Source organism: Panthera tigris, chromosome A3 (assembly GCF_018350195.1).
Source record: "Panthera tigris isolate Pti1 chromosome A3, P.tigris_Pti1_mat1.1, whole genome shotgun sequence".
NCBI lineage: Eukaryota > Metazoa > Chordata > Mammalia > Carnivora > Felidae > Panthera > Panthera tigris.
In genome coordinates, this window is record NC_056662.1 from 58,762,825 (window position 1) to 58,786,818 (window position 23,994).

A 23,994-nucleotide genomic window follows, 5' to 3' on the forward strand; every position below is an offset into this window, starting at 1 on the left:
CAAAAGTGCTAGCTGGCCCTGACCTTTTCATGCTGACTTCTCTGTTGCTCTCAGCTAAAGAAAGACATACCTGACTCCAGAGAAAATGAGGAAAGACACAAGGAGTGTCCTGATTTAACAGTACTCATTACAGCTAAAGAAATAATTTTGAAAAGCAGGTTAGCTACTAAAAGATGGCAAAGAACAGAATAACGATTTTGCCCTAAAAACGCTTTTCCTGCCAGCTTTCCTTCTTTATGGCCTTTGACACGCAGTCTCCTCTTCCTGAGGGCCGGGTTGAACTCGGACAACAAATCGGAGTTGTTGTCAAACCACAGGGTGAACCCAGCCACCGCACAACAACCTCAAGCTCAGGACAGCCGCGTAAGCTACAGAAGTCATGTTCAAGATGCTCGCTTTGTTTTAGACACATCCTATCTTCTTAGAAGTGGCGTTTCAGAAAAAGTAAACAAAAACTGGCTGTTCTATTTTTGCTCCTTCTTTAAAGGGCTACATTCAAGTGCTTGCTCTGAATGTCCCCGAACACATCACTTAACATCTCTGTGCCTTGGTATCATAGTTGTAAAATGGGAATAAAATAGTGCTCCCTCCAGAGACGGTTGTCGAATCAAAGGAGCTAATGTGTGGGACAGTGACAGTTGGGTGTAGCCCCTCCCTAACCCCTAGGCCTAATGATAGTTTATGCTGCCTAATTTATTATGGAAAAAATGACAATGAGATGCCCATGGGGTGGCAGTGACAAAGCTTTGGGATACAAAATGTGCAGGGGGAAGCTCCTACTGTTGACCCTGCCTGCCCCCCATGCATGAGAAGCACTATCAGAAGTTGTTCAAGGGGCATCTCATTCTTCATCACAGACACCAGTGAGCTTTGTGCTTTTATTCTGCTTATCTGGAAGGAAGTTGGATGTCAGTGCCCACAAGAGTGAGTGGGTTCCAGAAGTCAAAGTGGACAGTCTGTGTCCAGCCTTGTGTTTGTTTCTCCCTGTTCCAGGCTGCCCCAGGACGCTGGCTTCCTTATCTTATTGTGCTCATGTCAGAGAGCGGGCTGCACAGCACACAGGGAGAGATAAGACAATGGTTGGGGGGAAGCCGGCTGGTCATTTGGACTACCATGTTCCCTCCCAGGATTTCAGGGCAGTGAGTGCGCTGGCTGAGGCCAGAGGGAGCCTCATTCTTGCCGACTGGCTGGATTTCAGCCGGAGAGGCATCATGCTCAGGCCTCAGCAGAGAAAGGGAAGCACTGAACCTTCTGGAATGGGTCAGCAGTCCTGCCTGGCTGCAGGACCTGCGAGTTCTGGGAGCAGGGAAAGGACCCTTGGCTTTTGCAACCTCTCATTTTCATCTGGAAAACATGAGGATCACCAAGGTCCTGTCTTAGTCTATTCTGGCTACTGTAACAAATTACCATATACTGAGTGGCTTAAACAACAGACATTTATTTCCCACAGTTCTGGAGGCTGCAAGTCCAAGATCAGGATGCCAGGACAGTCAGTTCTGGTGAGAATCTTCTTCCTGGTTGCAGATGGGGGCCTTTTCTTGTCTCCTCACACGGCATGGCCAGGGCTAGCTAGCTCTCCAGCCTCTTCTTATAAGGACGTGACTCTCATCCATGAGGATTCCACCCTCATGACCTAATCACCTTCCAAAGGCCCCACCTCCTAATACCGTCACACTGGGACTTGGGGTTTCAACATATGAATTTTAGGGGGACACAAACATTCAGTCCATTGTAGGTCCTCTCCTTCCATTGCAAAAGCAGCTTATTAACCAAAATCAGGGTGTGTATGTATCTCTGTGTGTGTCTGTGCGTCCAATCCAAAGAGTAAACTCCCATTTCCATTGAAAATCAGGTGGTTTCTTGCTCCTTAGGGGATTGTGACATAGGAGAAAAGTAACGGGATCCTTCCAGGTGGTCAGAGCTAAGCCCTACGGCTGCAGGCCAACCCTCTTTAGAAAAAACAGGAGGTCAGAAGAAACAGCACATGTCACATTTATCATGGTGAGATGCCCCATACATCCCATAAGATCTTAGAATCCACGGGAATCCACAGAGTCTATTTGACTTAGACCGAATTTTCAGACACAAAAGGTTATCAGGCTACTTTGTTCTTAGAAACGGGAAAAGCTTTTGAAAGCAAAGTGTGCAACCCCAAGCAACTGCCAAGACACTGTGTTTGGCTTCTATAGTTTGAGCATTTCATTTTTTCCCATGACGTTAGCTTTTAAGAGAACACTGGGATATACTGTGTCTTTAATTGCTAGCGTGTACCTTGTCTGAAAAAAGCAAGGACATCATTCATTAAGAAATTACCTTGAGGCTGGCATTTCCTGGGGGCAGTGGTGGTGTGTGGGCAGTCTGAGGGATGAGCTGGTCCCAGCAGGGAGTGATAAAAAGATGACTACTACTTCTCATTGTTATGGACATCTCTCCTCTTGATATCGACTGTTTAGTATGAATACCTCCCTTTTATGGATGAAGAGGCTCTGTTTTGGGGTGTCTGTGACTTGCCAAGTTCACTTGGCCACAGTGGCCATGTCAGGCTGCCAAGGCTTCCTGCTACGGGCCACAAGCTGCTTTCATCAAACCATTTAAAATGCTGCCCGCCTCCATGGCGATGGCCGCTCACATGCTCTGATTTAAAGTCAGGTCATAGGTCAACGCTGCCATAGCCAAGGAAAAGCCTGAATGTTTTAATAGGTATCTCCTATAAACAGGCTGCAATACACACCAGAGCTGTCAAACCCAAGCTGCCAGAAAACACAAACACAGCCTCAAGTAGGTTCATCCTAATGATACCACCCCAAGTGGCACCAACTAGGAAATGAGACTCTGGTGCTTAATAGAGCTACATACATACTTAGACACACAGCAAAAAGGAAACAGGAGATTTTGCACACAGGGGTTAAACAGCTGGCCACTGGGAACAGCCAACTCACGCCAACACAGCACAACTTCACAGAAACGGGGAACACAAAAGGAACTATTCTTCTTTTAAAAATTTAAGCAAGGGCGGGGCACCTGGGTGGGTCAGTCAGTTGAGCCTCCGACTTCAGCTCAGGCCGTGATCTCGAGGTCATGAGTTCGAGCCCCGCATTGGGCTCACTGCTTTCAGCGCAGGGGCCACTTCAGATCCTCTGTCCCTCTCTCTTTCTGCCCCTCTCCCCACCCCACCCCCACTTAAACTCTCTCAAAAATAAATAGACATTGGGGCGCCTGGGTGGCTCAGTCGGTTAAGCGTCTGACTTCAGCTCAGGTCACGATCTCGCGGTCTGTGAGTTCGAGCCCCACGTCAGGCTCTGGGCTGATGGCTTGGAGCCTGGAGCCTGTTTCCGATTCTGTGTCTCCCTCTCTCTCTCTGCCCCTCCCCCGTTCATGCTCTGTCTCTCTCTGTCTCAAAAATAAATAAACGTTAAAAAATAAATAAATAAATAAATAAATAGACATTAAAAAAATTTGAAGCATGATGTCTTTTTTGTTAGGCACCCCCACTATTTCCCAGGTCTCTGCCAGTAAGGGGCCAGTGCAGATCTCTGGAGCAGGTTAGCTGGAACAGTCTCATCACATGCTTAGAGAATGCCACTAGCCCAGCCATGGAGAGACAAAAGAGAGAAGAAACCCACCGTACAGTGGGAAGAGTAACAGACTCTTCCCACCTCGTAACTCCACATACACTGAACAGCAGGAATCCAAACAAATGTGGCGCACACTGGAGCCACACTGGCTGCTAAGCATGGCTATTTTCATGGCACAAGGGAGAATGAATGGTGCCCCTGAAGTTGTGTGGCCAGCGCAACAGGCCCTGGCCAAGCAAGAGCAAACAAGTGCCAGGGCAGGAACAGCCAGGAAACTGTCCCGGTGAGTGTGTGGAGCAGGTTTCCAAAGAACTCAGGGGCCAGGGTGACTGAGGAGTTGCCCCCAGGTGGGGAGGCAGACATGGATTGCTCTGAGGCCCCATGGAAGGAGCAGGGCGCTGTCATGTTTCCTTAGACGCTGTTGAGTGGGTCACATCTGTCGTGTGTGGCAGTCAGGAGCCAGTACAGGTTCTTCCCTCACCCTGTCCACAGCACACTTTGCACACCTACTCACCTTCCTCCCATGAGGTGCTGGGCGTCCTGGGGGGCTCACGAACCCAGCCTGAGCCCAGGCCCAGGATGACACACACACATACGGACAGGGTCAGTGACTTTGGTGGCTGTGTCCAAGACTGGACTGACAGAGAGTGGCAGCTGGGGGCCCTGCCAGGGAGTACCCCATGGCTCACTAGAGAGTGAGTGAGGGACAAGGGGGGCCAGGAGCTAAGAGTCTGCTTGCTTGGGGAAGGGGGTGGGGTGTGGGGAGAGTGGTGAATGACAGCAAAGAAGGTGGAAGTTGAGAATGGGATGTGTAATGCAGGGGAGGGCACTGTTTCCATCGAGGCCGTGTATAACTCTAAATCGAGGGGTACTGGGCTTCTTCAGACACAATCTCAAGCAGTGCCTTTCTTGATCAGATGAAAGTACAGAAGACAGTCCAAGGGTGGAGGGTCTTTTATGAGCTGTGTCCCCCACCGTCACCCCAGCTCCACTTAGTAAACCCGGTGTGTGCTAGCGAACCATCAATTCCAGAAGTGCTTCCATAACAAGTGTGGCAAGTGCTCCCATGATCCCAGGACCACATGGGATGAGACCACCCGGCCATCCAGGATAGGGAACTGAGAGACAGAGGCCAAGAGTGGAAGCATTGAGGGAAAGCCCCAGAAGCAGCTCCAACGCAAGAAGCTTCCTTACCTCACATGAAATCAGTTTGTCCTGAGCCAGAAATCCTAGAGATTATTACCAGCCAAGGACTGCATTATGATTGGAAATAGAAACAAGTTCTCTAACTCAAGAGATCATAAAACCTCTTCAAAACTGCCACGCAAATCTGCTGTGAATGCATCTCTCTCTCCAACAACCGCTGTGAAGGGGAAGGGAGGCGAAGCCATAAAAATAAAATCCTCCCCGACCATTAAAGCCTTGGCGAGCTCAGCAACGATCTCTGTTTTGGGTCTTAAGATGAACGGATATTCCAGAGCTATACAGCAATCGTTCTTGGTACCATTCCACCTAACATGCCTGCCCCCACTCCAACCACAAACACACACCAAAACTGGGATTTTAAAGTTTTCCTCAGTTTTATTAGATCACCATCTGCAGAAAACCAGGCATCTCATGTAGTCAGTGATGACTGAACTGCAGGCTGTGTCTTTCATTGACGGCATGAAGGGAAGCGCTGATGCGGCAAACACCCCATTTGGATGGGCTCCTCCCTGCCCCGCAAACCCACATCCTCCAAAACTCTTCTCCCGCTACAAAGCAATGCCCACCCACCTCCCTCACAGCATCAGCAGGCAGGCTGAACACTCACACTGCACTGTGTACATCTATCCTGCTGCCTATTTCCAAATAGGCCTTAATCTTGTGAAACGGAACTGTGGAAAATTGAAGCTATCTAGTTCTGAAATTGAAAAAATACCGGACTTTTCTAAGCACTAAAGACAAATCTGAACTGCTCCCCGAAGCACTGTAGGCCTACAAAGAGGACCAAGACTGGAAATGGAATTGTCCCATCCCCAGGAACTTCCTGGAAACATTAGATTTTCCTCTCTGAATTAACAAGAGGAAAAAACATGATGAACATCTTTTATGAATTTCATCTATCCCATTTGCTTTCCTGTCTTCCCTGGCAGAAGCGGAAAATTTCAAAGACTACAACAAACTCACATTTCAGCTATGCGTCAGGCACAAAGTATTTGTTTAAGTGACTCCTGTACATTCAGAGAAAGAATGTCGGTCAGGGTGTAAACCCTTTGATCCCAGAAACAGTAAAGCTTCTTAGAAATGCTAGAGGCAGCCTGCTGTCTGATGGAAAGCCATCTCCTCAAGAGTTTTCTTGGAAACAGATCACTGAAGGGGTATGTCTCCTAATAGCATTTTCAGGGCTCTTTTGAGATGATTGCAAGATTGATCAGGTCTCCTTAGTTTTTATGGAAAGCCTCAACTTCCACTATTCTCTTTTGTGTCCTCACAAACCACTGGAATACTTCAAAAATGACTATCATGAACTATCATGCAGCCATTAAAATTATATTTGCATGGGATATTTAATGACATGGGGAAATGCCTATGCTCAGATTAAGGCAAGCAACCAGAATAGAAAACCAGCATTACGTCAAGCATGGGAAAATGCATAAAAGAAATTCAAGAGACTGGTAATGTGTGGTGTTGGTTAAGACATGGGTGGGTGGGTGGGAAAGGGCATGGATACAGCTATTTGAGTCATCCACTTGGCAGCATCTATCCATATTTCCAACAGATGCGCCCCTCTACTCAGGAATCCCCTCCTAGTAACCCCTTGACTTACAAAAACTTGGAATGTACCCGAAGATATACAGATAAGGAAGTTAAGACAACATGGAATGTAATAGTAAAGAAGTGGAAACAAAGCACAGTAAGTGTTTAACAATGAGTTAAATTATGTGTCGGCCGTACTCCTCGGTATAACTATGTAGCCTTTAAAAAGCATGAAGTAGATATAAGAAATGATCCAAAAAATTCTCATGCCAAAAAAAGTCACTACATAAAAGTCATGGGATAAGTTCTGTTTAAAAAGAAGACATACATATATGGGTATATATGTAAATGCACCGGAAAATGACTAGCAGACTACACCCCCAAGTTCATCTCCTGAGAAGGGTGGAGAGGTATGTGGTGCATCGGTTAGGATGCTTCTGGCTACAACTAACAAAAACCTAACTTGACCTGCTTTACGTGGTCAGGACAGTTTCAGGATCTCCCAAACATCGCAAAGCAGAGACTCCTCGTTGGGTAATTCAGAAGGCTAAGGGCACTATGGAGTCCAGTTCTTCACCTTTGCATTCTTTGGCAGGTCAGCTGGGACCTGGCCTAGCCTTCTCTGGGGGCTGATGGTTGCCCCACTTACAGGCATTGCATATCCAGAAGAAAAGGGCTGCTTCCCTCCTTGCCTGATTTGAAGGGCCAGTAACCCACCCTCATGCTTCATTGGCCAGGACAAAGTCCACATGCTTGTGCTGAGCCAATCACTGGCAAGAATGGCAGGCTCACTTGGGTAGCTTTGGCCAATCAGGATTTACTCCTGAGACATATGGACCAGGGAGGGTAGACTCAGGAGCAAAACCAGGTTTCTGCTAGGCAGAAAAAGGGGAATGACACTTACATAGGACACAGACTGTGAAGGTCATCTTTTTACTAGAAATGGTCCTGGATTATTTGAAATTTTTATGAGATTATTCATACATATTTTTAAAATATCTAACATTAAAAAACATTTAATGTATAGAAAAAAAAGACTGAAAGGAAATACACCTTGAGGTTGCAGGTAATCTCCATCTTCTTCACTCTTTTCTAGGCTTTCCAAAAATTAAATATACTTTTATGACATAAAAATGATAATTTAAACACATTCTCCTCCATATCTTGATGATCAAGGGGCACAAATATTCTTCATGAAATTGTGCACTACCATTTTTGGTTCAGAAGAGGCTGGAAGAATAATGCTGCTTAGCTCTGTCATTCACCTTCCTTTTCTTTTTTTAAAGTTTATTTACTTATTTTTAATGTTTATTTTTGAGAGAGAGAGACAGAGAGAGACAGAGACACAGAATCCGAAGCAGGTTCCAGTCTCCGAGTTGTCAGCACACAGCCCTACGTGGGGCTCAAACTCACAAACTGTGAGATCATGACCTGAGCCAAAGTTGGACACTTAACCAACTGAGCCATGCAGGCACCCCTAAAGTTTATTTATTTTGAGAGAGAGAGCAGACATGCAAGGGGCAGAGAAGCAGAGAGAGAGCAAGAGAGAGGATTCCCAAGCAGGCTCAGGACTGTCAGTGCAGAGCCTGATGCAGGACTTGAATCCACAAACTGTGAAATCATGACCTGAGTGGAAATCAAGAGCCCAATGGATAACCAAATGAGCCACCCAGGCACCCCTTACCTTCCTTTAGATGGGCTTGTGTCTACTGGAAGCCTGGATGATTTTCAAAGACCCAGGGGCATAATCCTCCACAGCTTTCTGCACAGCAGCAGAGTCTACAAAGTTGGGTCCCTGGCTCCTACCTCCCACCCTCTGCCCCTGCCACTGCTCTAACCTCCATTCTGGGTGCTCAGATGCTTGCTGCCCTCCTTTCCCTCCTTGTTACCCCTCTACCCCACCCCCAGGACTGCCTTGGCTCCAGTCATTCCTCTGCTTTTCCTTCCCCCACACATCAAAAGGCCACTGGCATTCTCTTACAACTTGGTTTTCAAGGTTTATTTTAGGTGGGGAGGCATGGAGCTGGAATGATAGCAGTAAAATTTCCTTTGCAAATAATAAATGGAACTCTAATACATATACTACCTATATCTTATATATTATATATATCTTACATAGTATATATCTTACATAGCATATATCTTACATATTATATATACCATATATATATAAAGTAGAGCAATGTTGAAGTATTTTGAGGGCCACCCAGATTACCCCTCCTAAGATCAGAGTGATAGAGATCACTGCCTTGGAATATCCATCTTCCCTGGATGTCAAGAGGAAACAATCATCTCACAGCCTAAAGTATAAAACATCTGCCTGATGAACTCGGACACACCCTGCACTAATTTCAGCTAACTCAGCTAAATGGGAAAGGACTCTCCCTCTCCCTCCCTCTCTCTCCCTCTCTCTCTCTCTCCCCCCCCCTCCCCCGCAAGTCTGCTCATGGCTTAATCCTTCCTTAAAAGTGCCTTGCCAGGGAATGCACCAGTGCCCCTCAAAGAGGGGAGGCACTTGCCCTTCCCTCTGAATCAGATTTTTAAAGGAGTGCCTGACTGTACAAACACCAGTTGGTCTTGATCACTGGAACTTAAAGGCTAGGCTCCAGGAACACCCTCAGGTAAATATATTGCTAGCAGGGTGTCACCAAGGCTAACCAGAAGCCAGGGCACTGCAGGAGAAGAGTGGAGATGTGCGTGCTCCTGATAATTCCATTTTGCCTCTGATTAACTTCCACAGCTGCCCACCCTCCAGCCCTAGCCTGGTTCTCTACTGCTTGCCTGGGGTTTGCTGGTTGACCAAATCGAATCTCTAATTGGTGAACTACATAGAATATTTTAGGAACCTCTCCTTTCTCTTGCCTACCAGCCCCCCCTTTCCCACTGACAGTAATGAAAGCAATCATTCTGGTAATCCTAGCAACCCGACCAGCGAAGCATTATTCCCACCCTTTTTCTGACCAGGACACTGAGGCTCAAAGAGGTTAAAAAAAGGTTGCTCCAGGTCACACGATAGCTGAGCAGGGAGGCAATCCCAGGTCTGTCTGATTTCAACATTTGCAGTTTATTTTCTGCCAGATCACAAAGCTTTCCATTCCAAGAAGACTAGATAGAGGTCAAGGTCAGCAAAGTAGAAGCCCTATCAGAAAACCCCCTTTCCTGGGCCCATTCTCTGGTCCAGGACCTCATTTTTGGTCTAGAAAGAATCCTTCTCTCTTCCTCATCTAGTCAGCTGCTTGATGAGAGGGCAGAGAGGACCCACGTTCTTTATTTTTCCATTGCCTGGGCCTACCATGTAGTAGATGTTCAGTAAACATATGCTGAACTGAATTAAGTATATTCCAGAACTTTGCTGGTGTTTCAACAGCATCAGGAGTGCATGGTAACTTGTGAGAAATGCAGCATCTTGGGTCCTGACCCAGATGTGCTGGGTTAGCATGTACTAACAAGGTCCCCAGGAAACTGCACGCACTATGAAGTTTGAGGCGTGATCCTTGACACCTCCCACCCTCTTTAATACACTTGTTCTCACACCAGTGTAGAAGTTAAGCTCTCTCCTTTCTATTCTGAATCATCAAATGGAAACCACACATTGTTTTAGGACCCGCAGAAGTTCAAGTGATCTTTGGGGGAACTTTACCTAAGAGATTACTTTGTTTGCAATGCCAAGTGGTCCCCATTGCCAGAGAATTCAAAAAAAATTCCCCTTTTAAAACAAGTGTTCACATTTAGTAAGTGTTTGTTCAGTGCTCTCAGGTACTACTGATCATCATCAGATTTAAACTAGAGTTACTCATAGTTAAGTATCCTATTAGCACTCACAAATTTCTAACCTTTGGATAACTCTCATCAATGGTTCAGCTCATTTCCTACACCTATTTATTGAGCATCTATTATGAACAAGGCCTCATAGGGCTGAGATGCTGCAGGGAATATGAATGAGCAGTCCCTGACCTCCCTTCTTTGCTACAAATAGAATGAAGATCAGGAACATGCTAATTAAACATTTGTGTAAGCAAATAATGCATCAAGTATCATTTCCACTATTTAAATGTGAAACTCAATTAGATGCTTCTCTGATGCAGCCAATTAAACCGTTGGTGTACAGCAGCCAAGAATACTGAGTCACTGGGCTATTTTCAACACCTTGTAATTTGACCTCTCTTGGGAAAGAGATGTCACCGCTTACATGGGATCAGCATGGGACAATCAGTGTCCAGATCACAATGGAAAAACTGACTTTTCACGTGAAGAACAAGATATCTACTTGTTTTAAAAATGAAGATCGGGGCGCCTGGGTGGCGCAGTCGGTTAAGCGTCCGACTTCAGCCAGGTCACGATCTCGCGGTCCGTGAGTTCGAGCCCCGCGTCGGACTCTGTGCTGACAGCTCAGAGCCTGGAGCCTGTTTCAGATTCTGTGTCTCCCTCTCTCTCTGCCCCTCCCCTGTTCATGCTCTGTCTCTCTCTGTCTCAAAAATAAATAAACGTTAAAAAAAATTTTTTAAATGAACAAAAAGGACTTAGCCCTTTGGTCCTTCAGGCTCAAGAGCAAGACTTTGAAAAAATTAACATATACAGATGGCGATATAAAATGTATATGCAGGCATTATTATTGTCATCTGAACAAATCACTAATTTTGAATTTACAATCTGAAAACAAGTGGCAGGGTTAAGAGCCACCTATAAAGATCACCAAGAATTAAGAAAGATTGTTTAAAAACTAGGATAAATTCAACTTCATAATGATATACATCAGATGATGTAATTTTTTTTACCATTTTTGTTATCTTTATAGTTTTCATTATTAAACATCCAGAAACACTAAAAAGGACCCAAACTCCAAAAAGGACCAAAGAAGCTTAAAAACAATTGTTATTTTCTACATAAAGATGAAGTTTTTAGTCACCATCTGAACACTGTCATCATATCAGGGAATTTTTTTCATCACACTAATTAGTAAAACCTCACTTGGTTCTTTTCTTGGCATGGTTAACTCTTTGGGGGGTAACGTTTTATTAATAACATATTTCCTCTAGAATGTAGTCCCTTCTCTCACCTCCGCAGGAGTCACTCTGGGGAATAGTAGGAATAAAACCAATTCTATGATCGTGCACAGTGGGACAAATCAGCAAATAAATAGAGGCATCGATTTCCAAGAAGAAAATGGCTAAAAGCAGCACATTTACAATTGTTTCAAGCCACACTCCGCATCTCTCTGGGAGATGGAAGACAATTATTGAATGTCTTTATGTTGCACACTTTATTTTTAACTAAATCTTTAAGTAGACTGCTGAGAAATGCCAATACTTCTATGGGTCCTGGGTTAGCTGTGTAATGAAACAGAGATTTTTTTTTTCTCTTTTGCAAAATAGTGGCCCTGGTCAGAATAACGCTTTTAAACATTTTATTTATTCGATGGTTATTTTAAAAGACATTTTGGGATTATTTTTGCCAAACACTCCCATTAAGGAAATCTTTGTGATAGAAAGAGCTAGAACTTGCCCTTGAATTTTGAACCGGCGCCTCCCACCCAAGAAGGGCAGTTGTGCTTTAATGCAAGCCTTAATTAGTCAATTCACTGGTCAGGTACTAAGTTAGTGTTAGAGGTTCGTGGATAGAGTGCACCTTGCCAGGAACTGCTTTAAAGCTAATTATCTGGCAAGTCCAAACGGGGAGAACCCTCCTATTAAGGAAAAGAAGGTTTGGGTTCTAAATGATCATAAATGATGAGTTCATCTTTGCTATTTAAGTTAATAACTACTCAATACCTGTAAAGAAACAAGCCAACAAATTCAACGAATTTGGGGCACGATACCAAAGGAGCAGGTACTAAAGACAAACACGCAGAGCTCTCTCCCTTCTCGGACCCCTTCTGAACACCTGTTGAGTCCCGAGGCTTTTAACTTCCTGAACTAAAGACTCCCGGATCCAACCTTGGAAGTTTTTAGACTTTCTGGAAGTGCGTATGTATTTTTAAGGTTTCCATCTTGCTTAATCTACGAAACTGGTTACTAATTATTTATGAATCACAAGGCTGAAAACAAACTTTCTTACCTTGAGCAGTTAAGGAGTGGCAGGCAGAGGAGCGGGTTAGTTTTTAATTTAGCACCTTGGCACCTGTCCCTACCCTCTGGTTAACGACCCTGCGCAGCTCTATAGAAAGGTCAAAGGTGTGCCTTCCTCCTCGGCCCGGGGAGGGGGCACACCTATCAAATCAACTCGACGGCATCTAACCTGGGAAGCAGTGGCAAGGCGACGCTCTCTAAACATGCTGGGGCAGACTAGGTACCCAATCGGGCCCGGAAACAATTCCGACCTAGGGACCCAGAGAGATCGCGAGCCCGGGGCGCGCACGCCGCACCCTCCAGGGCTACCCGGCTCCCCACTCTTCGCGAAGGCGCGCAGTGGGGCCCAGAGAGGCCACTGGGCAAGCCTCCAGGCTGCTACCTGGGCACGGCTTCTACCCACCCTGACAGTATCCTCTGAGCTCCCCCAAATCCTGAGGTTCGGGGTGCCTCGTCCTCTGCTTCCTATGGCGAGAGGCACACGGAGCACACCAGCCCGGCCGCCGCTGCAGTCCTGCAAGACGCGGTGTCCCGGGCGGCAGGACCCGGGGTGGGGGTGGGGCCCCAACATTCTACGCCCCTGACCCCCGCGCCGCGCAGCCCCGTGTCGGAGCGCCCCTCCCCGCCCCGCGCGTTCACCGCGCCGACTAGCAGGTGACCGAGTCCCGCGACCCCGCGCTCACGGACTTCCAACCCGGGTTCCCCGCGTCCCCGGGCGCGGCCCCTTACCTCGGAGCTGGCCGGGGCGACCCCGCGGGGCCGGGCGCGGACTGGGCCGGGGAGACGCGCCTCCCGCCGCCGCCGCCGCCGCCGCCGCCGCCGCCGCCGCTGGGAGCCGAGGCGGCGAGCGGGCGCGGCGAGCTCCTCCCGGGCGGCGGCGGGAGGCGCTGCTCTCGCTGCCGCCGCCGCCGCCGCCGCCACCGCCACCGCGGCTGCGGGTCTCCGAGCTACGCGGCCGCTGCTCCCTGGCCGCCGTCGCGCGGGTCCCTCGGCTCCTGCAGGAGGCCGGCTGCTCGCGCGGCAAACTCTTCCGCACGTAGAGCCGGTGGGGAGAGCTGCCTTCGCCTCTTCCTCCTCCCCCTCCCTTCTCCCTCCTCCCTCCTCCTCTCTCCTCCTCCTCCACCCTCGCCTCCTCCTCCTTCCCTCCGCTCCTGCTGCCGGGTCTCTTCTGGCCGCACGCCGGGCCTTGGCCCCGACCCAGCCTGGGATACGCATCCTGCGACCCCCGGACCCCCAGCTCCTCTGGGCGGCCTAGACACCCGCGCGCCCGAGGCCGCCCCCGCCCCTTCTGGGCTGCCAGGACGCGCGGCGAAGTCCGGCCTGGGGCGCGGGGTCGGAACTGAGCGCGCGGTGGGGGTGTGTGTGCTTAGAAGTGAACTGGTCGAGAGGGGAGATAGGCGGACGCGGGGCTGCCAGCTGAAGTCCCGTTAAAGTTGTCGCTGGGGGTGGCAAGCAATCTTCCCTTCCTGCCTAGTGTAGACCCTCGCCAAGCCCGCTGCCACCCCGCTGTCCCGTGCGTTGGGGGGAAAGGGGGACGAGCACACGACTGTCGTCCCCTCCACACCGTCCTTGCGGGGCAGGTCTGAGCGCCGAGCCAGAGCCCGGGCACAGGGCGCGTCTCTGCAAGCGGACCACTGCGATTTCTCAATGAGCGTCGGCGGCGGGGCGGGGAGGGAGGGGGCAGTTGGACACTGGGGTTGGGGGAGAAGCTGGAGAGTGCTGTTCTAGGGAGGACTACAGCGCCTGCTGGGGAGAAATAATCGGTGTCGCTTCCAAGGCTAACATAGCCGGTCTGGAAAATGGGTCAAGGATGGAAAGGAACGGCTAATTGCAGCACCCCCTCCCCACCCCCCGCAGAGGCACGTGGGGTAGGGGGCTGTGGCCAGGAGCGCGCCCTCGGAGCTCCGCTCTGCCTCTCCCTCCCCTCCCTCCCTGCCCTCCTCTCCTTTTGCACCAGTGCAGGAAATGTTCCACTGACCTACATATTTTTCCAAACATACGTGACCTTTTTTTTTTCCCTCTGTGGGAGGAGACAGGCGAGAATCCAAGAAAAGGAGAAGCTGGAGCGGCGCGCGCGCGAGAAAACAGGGAGGCTTTCACCCAGGCTCCCGCAGCAAACGCCCAACAGAGACAGATGCACATAAATAGTCCCCGGAGCCAGGAGCTGTGGTTTGATACTCTGCGGAGCCCCGAGACAGCGTTGGGTGAAAAGGGGAGATCCTGTGCCTCGATGAGGCCTGGAACAGTGAGCAGGTTCCTCTGGGCTCGCAGACCTCCCTCCAGGGCGTGGTATAGACGCCCCCGGGGGGGGGGGGAACCAAAGGAGGGGAGAGGCCCACTAGCCCCGGGAAGTCACCTCTTCCCTAACATCACCTAAGTACAGCGCCTGGCGCTGTGCCGTGCACCCAGCAGCCTTTTTCAGATGTCCCTCGGTCCCTCGCACATTCCAGCAAGTAGCCCTTGAAAAGAAAGGCGCCCCTACCGGTCCTTTTCTATCATACTTGGTTTTGTGGCCAGAAGGAATCTCCTAGGGAACTTCCTCTGAACACCAGTCGGTCCAGTGTACTGGGGTTCCCTGCCCACCAGTTCCAGGGCCCTTGTTTTATCCTCTCCTAGGCTCGAGTTCGAGATAGGCCCTCTCCCGCGCAGACTCGACCAACAGCGCCTTATTTGGGCATGCAACCCCACACCGTCAATTAGATCAAAACGCTCACACAGAGCTCCTTTTTCCCCCCTGTAAAGTAGGTCACTCTCTTTATTTCCCACTTGTATTATTTTTGTCTAATTCTCCTCCTGAAAAATAATCAGCTGCAAGGAACTTTGAGCATCCTAAGAGAAGCCGTTTTTCTTAGGCTTGCTTCTAACTTGGAGGGCTTTTCAAGAAGGAGGAGGCATTTGGCACATTTGGGTTTTGAAGTCCCTCCCTTTCCAAAAAAGAAAAAACATTTTTTTTGATTGATTGATTGATTTGCTTTTTTTTCTTCACGCAAGTAGGTTTTGCCCTGCCTTTAAAGCATAGGCCTAATATCTACTAAAGGATAAAGTTATGTGCTTTTAAGCTGATTCAATGCAGACTTTAAAGCCACCTCCCTTCCTTTCTTGCTTTGAAAGAGATTCCAACTCCCTCCTCCTCCCTTTTGGGAACTAGTTGAACAATCCTTAAATGATCTTTTAGGAAACAAATGAACTACAGTAATAATGCATGAAATAATTCTGCAGTGCAACAAATGTGTTTGCTATGGTCTGTTTTTACCTGTTGCCCAGTAAGGTATCCTACCAAATGTGTGGTTTCTGCCTTTTAATTGTGCAGATAATGTGTATGTAGTTGTTGCACTCATTCCAGACTCCATCTCATCTCCTAGTATTAATCCGACTGGTTAGGACATCTGTCTGACCATCACGGGAAGTGGAGTCTGCAGCACAGGACCCAATCAGGACTAGAGCACAGTGTCCTCAGAAGAATGTGCCCTTCCCCCAAAACATAGAGAATCAAAGAGGAAAGTTTACCTGCAATTCATTCTATGCATTTGACTGTTCAGTTCCTTTTATCCGCATTTGTTGACAGCTTGCATGAATCAGGCTGGACTTGGCCTGTGAGGGATCAAGGGAAACTTTACAGCAGTTTACTTCTTGTAAATACAAGAAGTATTTACAGGGTAGAAGCCAGGATAAAGATGAGGCCAGGGGCACCTGGGTGCCTCAGTCAGTTAGGCATTCGACTTAAGCTTAGGTCATGATCTTGCAGTCAGTGAGTTTGAGCCCTGTGTCAGGGGCTGGAGACTGCTACACATTCTGTGTCTCCCTCCCTCTGCCCCTCCCCCATTTGCGCGCGTGCTCGCGCTCGCGCGCGCGCTCTCTCTCTCTCTCTCTCTCTCTCTCTCTCAAAAATAAATAAACATTAAAAAAAGAAAGATGAGGCCAAATAAGGCTAATGGCAGAAGACAAAATGCCCTGTGTATTCAAAGGAAGGAATCAGGATGGGCTTCTTAGAGGAGATGACACTGATACCAGGACTTTCCATCAACTAGATATCAAGTCAAACTAGATCATAATCCATACGTTGTTCAAGAGGGGCAGCATGGAGTAAAAGAACCACTCAAAACTGCATTGCCAATTTGGGGAAATTCTCAAGTCTGATGTAGTTAGTTCTTTAAAAGAACACGGCTTTCTTCATTGAATGTTGCAATAGTGTATCCAGGAACCTTGGATAAGTCTCAAAGAATCAAACTTTTTGGGGAGGGGGATCAAAATTTTAAATTGCAATTATATCAATCTTTGAAGATCAGCGAAACAATTCAGTTTTTGCAATCTAATTGGATGTTCTTTTCCATCATGGAAGTCGAATCTGGGGCCTACCCTAATTTAAAACATTTATCCAATTAAATTCTCAAAATATGTACACTATAGGTGTCCATATGTGCTGCTACATACAGGCAAGAATGCGTGGGCTATTACAATAATAATAGCACCAGCTCAAGGCTTGGGGCCCACGTTAGGTATGGATAGTCAGTAAATTCAACAGAAACTTTAGGGTAGACAATAAGGCCAGAGTTCTATGCCAGATGACATCACCACAGTTTTTCTGAATAATCATATGATAGAGGGCCTTCTTTTTTAAATGGGTGTCCAGAAGTCCCTTTATGGATTCTTATCTCTGAGTGGCAGATTTCACTCTACAATTAAAAAGAAAAAGAAAACACAATACTATGTGGCATTGTGTAGAATCGCATCATGCTAAGGGAAGGAAACTGAAGAAGCCAAGGCAGAAGGGAAAGTGAGGTCAGTGTAAAGATGAAGAGGCCTCAGAGCCCAATCATCAGAGACTCAATGATGGGCACCCAGAGCAGAAAGATTCAAGAATATACACTTTGCAATGGAAATGTCAGGGTTAGAATTCGAACACTTTGGTTTGCAGAAGCTTCACAGCAATAGAAAAGCGCAGAGTGGTGATTCATTCACTGCAGCAGGCTCTCTTGTGGGCCTGAGGATGCTACCAGGAGACAATCAAGGCCTTGTGCAGCCCGCCTGATAGAGTGAAGACTTGGCACCTGTACCTATTAGATCATGTGGTTGGCAAACTCAAGAATGAAGTAAGATTTCCTTACAAAACTGGTGTGGAGGACCCAGGGAGGAAATCTGGGCTGGAGGAGTCTGGAGGTGACAAAGCTCCAAAGCTTCAGCCAATTGCCGCCAGTTAATTGCATTGCCTCTGAGGACCACGGGAGGAAATCATACATGTGTATGTGCATGCATGCAAACACGCAAAACACACACACACACACACTCACACACACACACACACACACACACACACACATCCCAAGAAGAGATGGTAAGACTACTGGTGATATGGGCACTTGAGCATGATCTTTCCTTATAGTTAAGTCCCTAGAGGAAGTCCCTTCATATGCATTTTCTCTAATAATAAATTTTGATTTTAGATCCTATTCATTTCTCTTCTAAAGAGAATCTTTAAAAAAATAGTCTTTATTTTTTAGAGAAGTTTTAGGTTCACAACAAAATTCATCAGTAAGTACTAAGTTCCCATATATTCCCTGACTCCCTCTCTCCAGCCTCCCCCACTATCAACATCCCCTATCAGAGTGACATTTGTCCCAATTAGTGAACCTACACTGACCTGTCATTATCACCCAAAGTCCATAGTTTACATTAGGGCTCACGCTTGGTGTTGAACCCTCAGTAGGTTTGGACAAATGTATAGTGACATGCATCTTCCATTATGGTATCATACAGCATTTTTCACTGCCCTAAAAATCCTCTGCACTCCACCTATTCATCCTTCCATCCCCACTAAACCCTGTCAATCACTGATCTTTTTACTGTCTCCACAGTTTTGCCTTTTGAAGAATGTCATAGAATCACATAGTAGGTGGGCTTTCAGATTGGCTTCTTTCACTTAGTAAAATGCAGTTAAATTTTCTCCATGTCTTTTCATGGTTTAGGAGCTCATTTCCTTTTAGCCCTGGATAATATTCCATTGTCTGGATAAGAGGTTTTTTTTTTTTTTAAATGATATTTTAGTAAATCATGTTTGCAAGTACTAAAAGGTAACATTTATCTAATGCTTACGTGCCAGGTATTTGCATTACCTCATTTCATCTTCATAAGGCCCTGTAAAAAAAAAAAGTGATTTATGATTTCCAGGTAACAGATAAAGAATCTGACCGAGAGAGGCTCAAGGTGCCCTCAGTCACTTGGCAAATACGTGGCAGGCAGGGTCTGATTCTGGCTTGAAGACTGCCAGGCCCCCACTCCCTCCCACCCAATCCAGCACTCAGCTGTGTGGGATGCCAACACAAAGCTTATCAGAGGCATCATTCACTGTCCGTGAGCTCTTGCTGGATAACGATGCTGAAGCAGCATGTGCTGCTAACATCGCCGAATACTTCTTGTCTCCATTTTCTCTGGTCCTCTCAGGACATCGGTTATTAATATCTTTATTCCACTCTTGAGGCGGCTATCTTCCAAGTGTTTGAAACAGCACTTCAGGATGCAGGGTTAGAGTTGGCAAAAGAGCAACACTTGGTCCTGATGATTCATAGAAGGAGATAAAGTCAGTGGGTCACTACGTGTGTTATTGGCATATTGGCACCTCTCCAAAAGCTCTGTTTGGACTTTGGTGATAGCAGGACGGGCATGTCCTTTTGTAAACATATGTTATGTTCAGACCAGCTCTAGGCTGCAGGTTGGGAAAGGAAGACAGTTCCTGTGGGGAAAGGAAAGTTTGGGTGCTGGTCAAGCCTCCCTCTCTTGGCCTGTGAGAGTAGGACTGGTGAAGGTTTGCCCAGGGAAGAAGCTCATACCTCTGGTCACCCTTCTGGTTAATGTAGTGGCTGGGGGTATTAGCCTTTCTCACTGGAACCAGATTGTCTTCTTGGGGAAATACTCAGCTCAAATGGTGAGTGTTTCAAAGAGGTATTTAAACCACTTCACCTTAAATAAACAGCCATCTCGGGTGAGCCTGTGCAACATGGAAGAAACACTGACCCTGAAGTAAGTAGAAAATTGGAATGGAAGAGAAGTCTTTTGTGTACAGGGTTCTGGGAGCAGGGGAAGGAAGGTTCCAGGGATGCAAATGTGGGTGAGCTGTAAATGTGCCAGAAGGATGGGAGGGGTTTTTCAGCTCCTGCAATTAGCTGAGAGGATTTCAGAGCAACTGTAGAGTCAGGGCTAAAGCACATACAAGGGTGGAAGAAATCACATCAGCTCTGTAAGGTGTTTGCTCTCAGCCTCATTCATGAAGGCACACAGGCAAGCTGTGGAGACACGCGTTTCTCCAACAAGTGTGAGGAATACACTTTAAGCACAGGGCAGAAACACAGCCGGATTGACACAGAAGTGACCATTGTCTTTGGCTGTTCTCAGCTCATGTCCCATGTAAGAACGAAGAAGAGGCAATTTACTGCCTTTACATGTGTCTGTTTGTAAGAGCACATCAACCTTACGTGGGCATTTTCAGTTTGTTTTCCAGAGTGGTTTCCATTTCTGTCTCATTTTTTTGAAATCTCTGACTTCCTGCTCAGTGCTGTTTGAATAGTTGTTTCTATACTAACAAATACATAACCTACCATGTCCTTTGCCCAGGAAGAACATTTAGTGATATGAAATTTATTACACCTAGTTCACTTGAAGTGAAAAGCTAATTATGGAAAAATGTTCTACAAGGAGCTATTTATAGCCCCTCCCAAGAAGGCAACAGATTATGAATTTCCTCGTATGGGCAAGCATTATTTTATTAGTATGCTTTCCTGTGAGGGTTTGGTGATAAAGAGGCTTTTCTCAGTGACTCCAGTGTAACACTGGCATTGACAGTGAACATGATTCTGTAATACGGACAACCTCACTCGATGTTTTTAGCATGCATGTGCTACTACATGTCACTCTAGATTTATTTGTTTTGAAGCAAATGAGGGGTTGCCTTAAGGTGAAAGATGCTTTCATAATGGTAACTGGGCTGGATTGTATTTTACATTCTAGAAATTTATAATTAAAGTCACTTTTATTTTTGATGATATTAGTGAGGTTCAAATGGTGCGCAGTGTCTATGTTGGGGATGACTGAGTCTCAGAGCCTTTATTTGAAGGCTTTTCACTTGAGAATTTAAGATGCCAATGGGTGACATTTTGTTTTCTTGACCCTTAAAAATTCAGACAAGTGATTCTCAATGTGTGTTCCCTTGACCTACAGAGCCAGGATGGAGACATGAGTCTCTCTGCTGCCCAAACCTACGCTTTGGCCACCCTGCACTTATGCTGGCTTATGGGCACACTCAACCAAGTGATTGCTAAAAGTTTTAATAAGCTCCCTTCCTCAATTCTTCACCCCATTGTACTTTCCTTTATTCCTTCCCTTTCTCTCAGCACCTTCTAGTCCTTTCTGCTCTCTCCTGTCTCCTCTCCTTCCCCACTTGCCCTGCTCCATGGAAAATGAGCTGCTGTAAAATATTATCCTCCTATCTTTTACCTGGTTCTCATTTAGCTCTTCATGAGTCCAGTTTGGCCAAGTGTAAATCATAGCGCTGAGCCCAAACCTGGTGACTTCAGTTTGTGGGGAGCCAGTATGCTTAAGTGTGGCCTTCAGATAAGAGGAAGCTGGCAGGGAAGGACATCAAGTTAAAAGGCCACTGTACGAGGTTGGTAGGCATTGTTTGGATGCAGGGTAGCTAGTTGTCTAAGGGAAATGACACTGGCCAGGGTCAACAAGTCAAGAAGAAGACATTTATACTTTAACATAAAAATAAAAATATTAGGGGCACCCAGGTGGCTCAGTTAGTTAAGCATCTGACTCGACTTCAGCTCAGGTCATGGTCTCACAGTTCGTGAGTTTGAACCCTGAATCGGGCTCCATGCTGACAGTGCAGAGCCTGCTTGGGATTCTTTCTCTCCCTGTCTCTCTGCCCCTCCCCTTCTTGCTTGTGTACATGCTCTCTCTCTCTCTCTCTCTCTCTCTCTCAAAAATAAATAAATAAACTTTAAAAATAAATAAACAAGCATTTAAACAAATAAATACAAATATTTGAATAGTGCATGGATAGCAAGCATTAAGAAAACAGAATTGAGAGTTTATAAATAAACCCTCAAATTTATGGCCAATTGATTTGGAGGAGGATACCCAAGACAATTCAATGGGGAAAGAACAGACTTCAGCTGATGGTACTGGGACAATGGGATATCAACACACATGATGGTGAAATTGGACCCCTACCTCACACTATATAAAATATTAATTCAAAATGGATCAAATGCATGAACATAAAAATTAAAACTAAAAAACTCGGGATGCCTGGGTGGCTCAGTCAGTTAAGTGTCCAACTTTGGCCCAGGTCACGATCTCACGGTTTATGAGTTCGAGTACCATGTCGGGCTCTGTGTTGACAGCTTGGAGCCTGGAGCTTGCTTCAGAGTCTATGTCTTCCTCTCTCTCTGCCTCATCCTCTCTCTCTCTCTCTCTCTCTCAAAAACAAATAAACATTAATTTTTTAAAAAATTATAAAATTCTTAGAAGAAAGCATAGGGGTAAATCTTCATGACGTTGGATTTGGCAAAGGATTCTTAAATATGACACCAAAAGGGCAAGCAATGAAAAGGGAAAAATAGATAAACTGGACTTTATCAAAAGTAAAAACTTGCTATGACACCATCAAGAAAGTGAAAAGACAACCCACAGAATGGGAGAAGATATTTGCAAGTCTTATATTTGGTAAGGGCCTTATATCCGGAATACACAAAGAATTCTTACAACTCAATTAGAAAAGACAAGTAACACAATTTAAAAAACAGTCAAAGGATCTGAATAGATTCTTCTCTGAAGAAGATGTATGCATGGCCAATAAATACATGAAAAGATACTCAACATAAGGAGTCATTAAGAAAATGCAAATTAGAGCCACAATGAGATACCTCATCACATTCACTAGGTTGGCTATTATTTAAAAAAAAATAAAAGCCAAACCAAAAAAAAAAAATAACAAGTGTTGGTGAGGATGTGGAAAAATTAGAACCCTCATACACTGGGGGTGGGTGGGAATATAAAATGGTGCAATCATTTTGAAAAACAGACTAGCAGTTCCTTAAAAAAGTTAAAAATAGTGTTACCATTCAATCCAGCAATTTCACTGCTAAGTATATACCCAAGAGAAATGAAAACAAATGTGCACACGAAAACTTGTACATGAATGTTTATAGTAGCATGATTCATAAGAGCCAAAATTGGGAACAACACAAATGTCCATCAACTGATGAATGAACTACACAAAAATGTGGCATATGCATACAATGGAATATTATTTGGCCACAACAAGGCATGAACTATTAGTAAATGCTACAACATGGTTGGACTTTGAAAACATTATGCTAATGCAAGAAGGCAGTTAGAAAAGACCAATAACTGAAGATTTCATTTATATGAAAGTCCAGAGGAGGTAAATCTATAGAGACAGAAAGTAGATTATAGTTGCCTACAATAAGGGGCATGGCAGTTTGAGATACAATAGATAAATAGTATAGGGTTTTTTGGAGTGATGAAATGCTCTAAAATTGGTTGTGGTGATGACTATATAACTCTGTCAATATACTAGAAACCATTGAATTGTGTACTACCAATGGGTTAATTATATGTGAGTTACATCTGAATAAAATTTTTTAAAAATGGGGAAAAAAGCCCATTAAGCCCCTTATTGTATCTGTCCAGTTCTTCCCTCTTGGTGCCTCATTCATTCATTCATTTCATTTGTTCATTCAGCGTCATGCTTCTTTCATGCCAAGGCCCTGACCTACCTCCCCTCCGCACCATGCCCTTCCCCCTTCCATCTTCCTTCACTTCTTCCTGCTGCCACCCGGTAAGCAAGCAGGTCCCCAAGTTTCTATCTTGAGCTTCTTGCTCATCTCCTTCTTTCTGCACAATTTCAGTCCTGTGGTTCTCAGTGTAACGTCTTTCAAATCTTTATCTCTGGTTCTGACAGCTCCTCCCGGCTGTCTTCCACATTCCCAACTGCCTGCTGATATTTCCATTTGGAGTCCTCCAACTTAACTTGTTTAAAATGAATTTGATTTTTCCCTTTCCTTTCCCCCCACCCCAGCTCATTCTCCCATCTTTCCTAGTGCTATTAATGCTGCTACTTTTTTTTCCAGTTACCTGAGCTTAATAGCTGAACTCTGCCTTGAAATGCTCTCTCTCTCTCTCTCCCCCCTGCTCTCTCTCTCTCACTCTCGTCTTCCCTTGCCATTCAGTAACTGAATCCTATTGGATCCTTGCTTCCTAATGTTGCTTTCACTCATCTCTTCCTTCCCATTCCATGGTCTCTCTCTTCTGTAGTTCAGCCCTAACTAGGAATGGTCACCAGCATTCTAACTGGCCATACACAATCCCAGGATATGAACTGTGGAAGAAAAAGAAGGCAGTGTTGCAGCCTGAGGAAGGACTTCACAACTCCCTGCTATGAAGTTCATTAAAGAGATTTCACAAAAGGGTTGTACAAAAGAAGATGAAACCCAAGGACCTGGAAAAAAAGACTTCCATTCATTAATGAAACAGGTCATCTTGGGGAAATTGAAACATATGCCAAAGGGAGTGGGTTTAGAGAGCCCACTGACAGG

General features: G+C 46.1%; 1 protein-coding gene across 1 annotated transcript in view; it reads right to left on the reverse strand.

Annotated features, from left to right (window-relative positions):
• The window catches only part of NPAS2 (neuronal PAS domain protein 2), a 194,063-nt gene that overhangs the window by 145,835 nt on the left and 24,234 nt on the right, over window positions 1–23,994 (reverse strand). The window contains exon 4 of the mRNA XM_042981167.1: window positions 18,490–18,511. Coding sequence (XP_042837101.1) covers window positions 18,490–18,494 — 5 coding nt within the window. The 5' untranslated portion in view covers window positions 18,495–18,511. The remainder of the gene's footprint in view (window positions 1–18,489; window positions 18,512–23,994) is intronic.